Raw genomic sequence first — 8509 nt, forward strand, 5'->3', positions numbered from 1 at the left:
CTGGTTCAACAACATGATATAATCCTTTAAAGTTTGTGTTAAGCTCTATGCACACTGCGTGTTTGTGTTGTTCTCTATTAACAGCATTTTCCCCCCTTTAACCATATGGTAAACTTTTTTTTCTATTTTGGTGTGTGAGTGTGTCAGGAAGGACTGTTTATGCAGTTTCCTCCTATAGCAGGTGGCTGAGGGATAATCCAGGTAAAGCCAGTGCAAAGTGGAGATGGAGGGTTGGACAGAGGAAGGGGGAGGGCGGATGGGGTGGCCTTTGCATGGATGACTAGGGCTAATTCTGGCCTCCTAATCCCAGCCCCATCCACCCTCCCCCTCTTCCTGCTCGCTAACTCCACGGCGCAGTGAGGAGCAATTGACGCCCAGGTAGACGTTACTATCACATACACATATAGCACTTAACCCGGCCGAGTTTACCGAGGAAGAAGAGGGTGGAAATACAGGGGAGTGCTGGTACCTTTTGTGAATAGCTAACCTGGGTGACCTGGATAGCTAACACACCTGTGTGAGCTTCACTGGAGAATGTAGCTGCAGCCCTCCAGCCAAGCCAACAGGAAACACGCCACCATGGGAGAAGCTCAAAAGGTAAGTGATCTGATCTGAGGGAACCAAATGTGACTATTTGTTCGGCAAAGAGGTGACTCACAGGTGGTTATAACTCAAAGTGTGTACTAGTATGTTTAACGATAGTTCTGTTCTGCGTCTGATTTCTGGATGATCTGAACTGCCCAGCTTTTTCAAATAGAGTTGATTTAGTGATTATACATCTCTGTTTAACCTCCTGATGCCCCTACATGTACAGCTACATATCACCTTGAATCAAATATTTAAAGCTACAGTGCCTCTTGTCAGCAGTGTGGCAGTCTGCTGGTTGTGCAACCTGTCTCCAGGCTAATCACATTAAACAGCGCACCATTATATGAATGGAGCTCGAATCAACGCCAGTGCTTTTCTAAATAAGTCAACAGATTAAATATTACAGAATGGGGGTGGGACAGGGAGAAGGAGGGTTGGAGCTAGGTGGGTTTGTGGGTGGAGCAAGAGGGGCTCAGATCTGTGTCAGTGGTGCTGTATGCAAGGGGAGCTTTGACGTCATGTCAGAAAGAGGTCATTGGGATCAGTGTGAAGGTGTAAAGAGTGTCTAAAAACTGTGTATGATTATCTTGGATGTTTCAGAGTATATCAAACCACAGAGGAAAGGAAAGTGATGTTCCGGTTTTCTGAGATCATAATGTCAAAAATAGCTGTTTCTAAACCAAAACATTATAGAAATGAACTTCCCCTGAATAGAAGTACAGTCTAACAGTTGACGGTCTTCCCTGTCCTCCCATGCCCCGACCACTCCTCCCTTGAAGCAGGGCTTACTCTCCGTCATTGAGAAACTGAAGGGATCCACAGAGCAAGAGGTCAGGATAGTGCTCCTGGGATTGGACAACGCCGGCAAGACCACCCTGCTGAAGAGCCTCGCCTCTGAGGATGTGAACACGATCACGCCAACACAGGTGATTTAGACTTACACATCAAAAAGACAAAAATTACAACTGTGCGGCCGGTCAAAGATGAGGGGAAGTTAACGGTTAAAAGTCGAAAACTCACAAGAAATGCCACAGTCCACAATCCTCACCAACATGCTTGCAGTTGATGTTTATGTGTTTTTCATTTTAATCAATTCATCTTATCCTGAACAGCTGAGGCACTTTATAACACGATGTTCATCATTAAGTGTATTTTAGATAATCATCAGGTTGCATCTGCCAGAAATATTACACCAATATTTTGTGAACAAACAAATTACTGTTCTTTAAAGACCGATGCAATTTGCCTGCTGTCGCTGAATCAAAATCAGTCGTCACTTTTCTTCAGAGATGGATTTCTCTTGTCTGAATGAGGCTTTTCAAAGGATATTTAGCATTTTCATGTCAGTGTAACCCAGAATTATAAAAGGCAAGGGGATTGAATTTAATCTCGTGAGACCAGCTGGACCAGTGCACGCTCTTGCTCAAAGTAATGGGATTCAGATGACCTTTGCGTTCACACTCTGAAAATGAAATGATTGGTCTTACAGTACACACGCTTCAACCGCCCATCAGGAAAATCATGATTTGAGGATGTCGGATCATCCTGTTATACTGTATGTGAGGATTTCCTGATTTGCATGCTCCTAACACATTTCCTGACGGTGTTTATTCGACCTTTTTTGATGTGATTATCTAACCTCTGATACCCTCGCATCACAAGACATAGAGACACAGAGCGGATGTACTGCCAGGTCCTGAACTAGTGTGACGGCTCATCAGACAACAGACAGAGAGGATGTAGTCCAGTATGCCCCAGCAATAATCGCCACACAGCTAAATGAGACCTGACACATAAACACATACGCTGCACTTGATCCTTCCACTCTTATCCTCAGATTTGCTCCTTTAACTGACCCTCAGGATAAAGTTGTTATACAACCTTGCCTTGAAACCAAAAGGAGCCGAGTTATGAGAAACGGCTGCGGATTAACACAGTGACCACTTCCTCATAAACACCCAGAGCACATGTTGCGCTCCTGCTGATATGTAATAAGGTTACAAAGAGGAGTAACCAAACAGTGATTAATTTAACACACACACACACACACACACACCTGCGCTCGAGTACACTGCAGCTTAATGAATTGCTTCATAACCATTTGCGAGGCTTTCCAGGTGCTGCTTACTGTAACTGTGTTAATCTGAAGGCAGTGATGTGCAGTACAGTGACTCCAGCTTTGTGTTTCACATCAGGGTTTCAACATAAAGAGCGTTGCCTCACATGGCATGAAACTTAATGTGTGGGACATCGGAGGACAGAGGAAGATCAGGCCCTTCTGGAAAAAGTATCTGGAAAACACAGACCTGTTGGTGAGTGAATACACTTAGAATAAAGCCATTCAAATTAAATACGCTCTGGGGGGACATTTGCTTTATTGTCCATCTGCAAGTGGCTGCTTGTGGAAAACATAAAAAGCATGTGGAGCCATAAAAATCTTGGACACACACACAAAGAGTTGATTCAGATTGTTTATACTCAGTTTACTATACTATACTTTTACACCATAATTTATGTTGATTGAAGTACTTTAAACTGTATCTTATATTCTCAGTTAACACTACTGTACTCTACAGGAGCAACTGTTTGCTTTTTTCATCTGTGTTTATGTTTCAGCATATTTTTATTCTCACACATTTGCTCTTTCAGATTTATGTCATTGACAGTGCAGACAAGAAGCGGTTTGAGGAGACGGGACTGGTGAGCTCGATGCACAGTTGTCATTTTTGCATACAAATACACTCTGAAGGGAACCATATCAAAACTACCTTAAGTTAATTAAAGGTCACATATTGTAGAAAGTGAGATTTCCGTGCAGGTCTAGAGGCCATACAGAAACTGTGAAAGTGTCAAACTGTCATTTCCCTGAGAAATACACCCAACCTGTATTCAGAAACTGTGCCCTTAAACGAGCTGTCGGGACTTTTGTGACGTTGTGATGTCACAACTATACACTCTACGCCCCCAGCATGGCTGTAGATGCAAAAACACCATTTGAGTTCAGGCCTGTGAGAGCTGACAGGCACCAAAACACAGCGTTCACACAGAAAAATGTGTTTTTTGTACATGTAAGCGTGTAAACATTTTCTAATTGAGACCCCAAATCACGGTATGAACCTGAAAATAAGCACAATATGAGACCGTTAAATGAATATATATGAAAATCTTTGTTTAGTTTTTTTAAAAAATCGATAACCTCACAAAAATCTCACGTGTGCAGGAGCTGTCTGAGCTGGTCGACGAGGAGAATCTAAAGGGCGTTCCAGTGCTCATCTTTGCCAACAAGCAGGATCTGGCCACAGCGTCACCGGCCAGTGAGATCGCAGAGGGACTCAACCTTCATACGTACCGGGACCGTGAGTGGCAGATTCAGGCCTGCTCAGCTGTGTCTGGGGAGGGAGTTCAGGTCAGACCTAGTCCCAACATTGATTTATTGATTTCTTCTCTGACGAAACCTAATTAACCATATACAAGTGCTGCCTGCCTTTCTGCTGTACAATACTGTGCCGCAAATCAGACTTTTTTTCTATCAACAACCTCTCTTTACTTGCTTAGTTTCATGGTTTTGACTATTTTCTCTCTTCAAACTGTGGAACTTGAGTTTGATTTTAATTTCCCCTCCACAGGATGGCATGAACTGGATTTGCAACAACATTGTGAATAAGAAGAAGTGAAGACACATCCCAAACAACTGACCAGAGTCAAACAGAGAATCAGTATCACATAAGGGACTTGACACATATTTTGCTTAATTTAACATCAACACCTGACCTACAACAGGTGCTGCTCCCCTTCACAGATTTGATTTGTAATTCTCTTTCTTACAATTTGTGTCATTTTTGTGAATATTTTGCAAATCCAGCTAATTTAAGTAAACATGTTGGCTACAATAAGTGAATTGGCCACTTATTAATCCCTGTTCTACCCTAAATATGTATGTTTTTGTTCCCCTTATACCGAGGATCTTTGTCTGGTGAATTTGTGTGCTTTCTTGAGAAAAACTAAGCTGTGTGTGTAGCCATGTAGAACTGTTGGGGTTTGTCAGTTACATAGACACCAGTTCAGTGTGAGTGTAACGTATGTGTTTTGAGATTTTTGACAATAAAATGATTAGTCATTTGTGCTATTTTGCTTTCTCGATTTCAAGTCTTGGCTATAAGTGATCATGATTCTACAAAAATGTATAGAAACATGCACAAGCAATTAACATTAATGGTCGAATAACGGTTTAAAAACTGTCAGTGACTGTAAATGCCAACTTTGTCATGAGTGACAAGAGAAACAATAACGAGCTGATCCACTCCTGCTCAGCTGTCAATTTGCTTTATTTTCCACAAGAAGATGACAAGCACCTCCATTGTACGTAGAGAGAGAGAGAGACTAATTGAGAGGCGAGAGTGAGAGAGTAAAGAGTTTACAATTATACACCCGCGTGGCAGAGCGAGATATGAAATCTTCAAGGCACAGCAGAACAAACAGTGCAAGAAATTACATGCAGAGAGGCTGACTAATTTCCAGCAGGGAGACTTTTTATTTTTTTTCCTCTTAATGTTTGTTTTACATGTGAATTCTTCTGGGACCGTCACATAGCATGAAGTCTCTCTTTGTCAGGAGCCCTTTCCACAGAGGTGCTTGGCCATATGACACATCTGTATCCAACTGTGAACGCTGTGTTTCTCGCTTCAGAAATACAAATAGTCTACTGTGTGTGAGCAACTCTGGCATAACATCCTCCCTCGCCTTCTGTCTTGAGATCTGTAATAAAAACTTGGCTCAGATCATGTGTTTCAGAAGACTTTACCAACATGCGGTTTATCGCTACTGAGACAACAGCGGTCAAAAGGTTCACAGCCCTGTTGTCTTTCTCCACATATTTGTCCTTAAGACTAACCTTGGTGTAGGCTAAGTCCTCTTTTCAGCCATTTTGGCTCTACTCAGTTGGATTTAATGGATCTTTTGTGTCTATTGTCTGGAGCTGTAATTAACCATCTGAAAGCACTATAAAATCACATCAGCTGGCAGGCTTTGTTCTGCGTCCTCCTCTACGTGAAATAATGCTAATGAATATTTTTTCTTTTTTCTTTTGTCTGGTATTTATGAGTGGGTTTGAGGAGGGAAAAAACAGCTCCCTGGCTTATTTGCTGTATGTGTTACCAAAACGTATGAATATTGAATCATCTCCATGGCAACTAAAATTTGATGCAAGTCCCAAAAAATATTTTTTTTTTTAGGCATCAGCTCCTGAGGAGGAGCACAGCAGGGGGTGTGGGACCAATTACAAGTTGTACTGAAGGACCATTATGGCTGTTTGAAAGAGACCAGACAGCACAGGAGCAGAGCCGGTGGAGAGATGAGTTTGCTTTTCACAGTGTGTTGCTCAGTGTCGCTTCTCGTACCAACAGGTGGCAGTATTAGAGAGCCTGATCTCAGTGCTGAGGACGAGGTGTGTGTGGTTTGACACACTCTGATTTCACAAACTGCTGTCCCAAAGCCTGGGTTTGAGTCGGCAGATACTTTTATTCCTGCACAGTTAACAAAAACAATACCGGTTCATCACAGATGGATTTTATAAAAGCTACAGGTGGTTTGGGTGTGCTGTTACTTTAGTTGTGTGCATATTTCAAACTAAGCTCGCTGTCATCTGTAAACACATCCCAATATCTCCATTTGTATACTTTGACCCAGGGGTGCCCAAACTTTGTTCCTCAGAGGGCCAAAACTGAAGCCTAATGGGGGGCCATGGGACAAAAGCACCCATCGTAAAAATGCAAAAATGATACTCCGATCCAAAGCTCCCTTAATGGACTGACTTCCTGCACAAAGTGTCACTCTGCCTGCCGGGCCAATTGTGAAATGTATTAATAATTGGGGATCTTACATTCATAAAGAGCATTTTAGCTGACAAAAAATAAAACTGCATAAACAGTGATTTATATTATATGAATTTTTACCTTAATTTTGATGGAAATCAAGCCCGATGGTGGGCCAACTTTGGGCTGCCCTGCTTTAACCCTCTGGGGTTTATGAGCATTTTCTTAATTTTTACATATGAATTATGGCCTGCAGGTGGTCCATGACGTAGGCCTGGGTTTTGGGCCAGAATAGGGCCAGCTGTAGACAATAAATATACAGCTGGCCTAGATATGGCCATGTCATGGGCAACCATGTTCTGGACCACCTGTGGACCATAATTCATTGCTGTATTTGGGCTGAGTGTGAGCGGACCGTGTGGCCCATCACTGGGCTGGACCAATTATTCTACATGAGAAGGTACTTTGATGCCCATCTGTTATAAAATCCATCCAAATTTGCAGACAAATCTCAGCTCTCTGTACAGTGAGGCACCCATTTTTCCGTGCCCACTGTGTAAAGGGATATTCTTTCTTCAATAACCTTAAAATTTCTTATGAAAAGATTTACTTTACTCATGTGGACTCTACCCAAATATTAGTGACAGAGATGAAAAATTGGACTGATAATGATTTCATACAACATGAGAAGCTTCATGTGATGTGTGCAAATGAAGATGAGCATTAAAACATTTTTTAAATCAAATATTTACTGAAACAGAAAACACACTATTTTAAATGTGCACATAATGTGAATGTTTTCATGCGCCACGCTTTTTGTTTTGCTTTTCAATTGTCATGCCATGCAGCAGATCAGTTTCTGTCTGGTGAACGCAGCCGTACTCTTGAGGTGATATGATGTCACATCCATGCTAGTGGCCCCATCAGCAGGTGTTGCCATGGAAACCCCCCCTCTGTTACTCGTGGTCCAGCAGCCACCTCTCTCTTCTTCAGTCCAGCGCTCCCTCTCTTGTCCTCCATTTCTTTCATTTTCCCCAAGCTGTGCTCATCAAAAGAAAGCCTGCTCAGAGAGACAGGACAACAACACACTCCAGGTAGGAACAAAGCACACTGTGTCTGTGTTTGGTCGTCTGTTAGGAAGATAATTAACCTGCTGCTTTTTAATACATGGAGGTGATGTTACTACAATGAATAATGTTGGATTTTTATTATTATCACACAGAAATGTATTGTTTTAAGGTGAAAATGACACAAAGTTTTAATGCCATGCTTCTTCTGTCAATTTCACCTTTGCCTTTAACGCCACCCGAATTCAAATTATCACTGCATCTTATTAATGTGGGTGTTTATCTGTGTATGTGGCAACCCAAACTAAAAGATGTCTTCTTACTTAAAGCTACCACTGAGGGCACAGATCCTTCCCTTCATGCCAGAAGTCGCCCTCCTGGCCTCCACAAAGCCACAAACACCCACAATGACTCCTCCGCCCGGCTTTGCCCCGACGGCCTCCAGCCTCCTGAACACCAGCGTCACCACCACACTGCTCCCGTGGGAGGAGTTGCACATGCAAGTGCACACTATCCTGATTGTCGTCATCTTTTGTGTCGTCTGTTTGCTGCTCCTTCTTGCCTTCTTCTACGCCTTCTGTTTCCACTGCTCCATCAAATCGTCGCCTAAAGACTCGGGCAACAGATGCAGCTTGGACCGTGAGGACGCCACGTATAAGCGCAGCTCCTCTGATAACCAGTCAGTGGGGAACGTTGTTTGACTGAGACACTGGACCGGGATGTCTGATGTTTGACATGTCTATGAATGTATTTATGTTACGATTGTGTTGTTTTAGTGGCATGTGTTGCAGCACTGTAAGGCAGACAGTAGTTACTAATTCCCTTAGCCTACATTGATTTAAATCCTTGAAGTGCTATTGATTTGTTCCCGATTGATTTGCTGCATTTTGAAGCTAAAATACGAGGGCATGAAGAGATAAGATACAGGTACACATACAGCAACACACAGACACAATAAAAACATATCCACATCCATGAAGATGAAGATGTGTTCAATAAAAGAGGAGTAAACATATGCAGATGTGAGTCTGAATAACAATGCCT

At 42.5% G+C, this 8509-nt stretch overlaps 1 protein-coding gene and 1 long non-coding RNA gene across 2 annotated transcripts; both read left to right on the plus strand.

Annotated features, from left to right (window-relative positions):
- Nucleotides 1-56: 56 nt before the first annotated feature.
- arl3l1 (ADP ribosylation factor like GTPase 3, like 1) lies at nt 57-4669 on the plus strand. The gene is made up of 6 exons (XM_084352511.1): nt 57-597; nt 1368-1514; nt 2784-2900; nt 3238-3288; nt 3809-3994; nt 4215-4669. The coding sequence occupies exons 1-6, from the start codon at nt 580-582 to the stop codon at nt 4260-4262; spliced, it is 567 nt and encodes a 188-aa protein (XP_084208637.1). The 5' UTR covers nt 57-579; the 3' UTR covers nt 4263-4669.
- A 2546-nt stretch (nt 4670-7215) lies between these two features.
- LOC311257129 lies at nt 7216-8480 on the plus strand. The gene is made up of 2 exons (XR_014622581.1): nt 7216-7492; nt 7795-8480. It is a non-coding gene; the product is annotated as an uncharacterized lncRNA (long non-coding RNA).
- Nucleotides 8481-8509: the final 29 nt, after the last annotated feature.

This window comes from Pagrus pagrus (genome assembly GCF_965226575.1).
Source record: "Pagrus pagrus genome assembly, chromosome: 5".
Classification (NCBI taxonomy): domain Eukaryota; kingdom Metazoa; phylum Chordata; class Actinopteri; order Spariformes; family Sparidae; genus Pagrus; species Pagrus pagrus.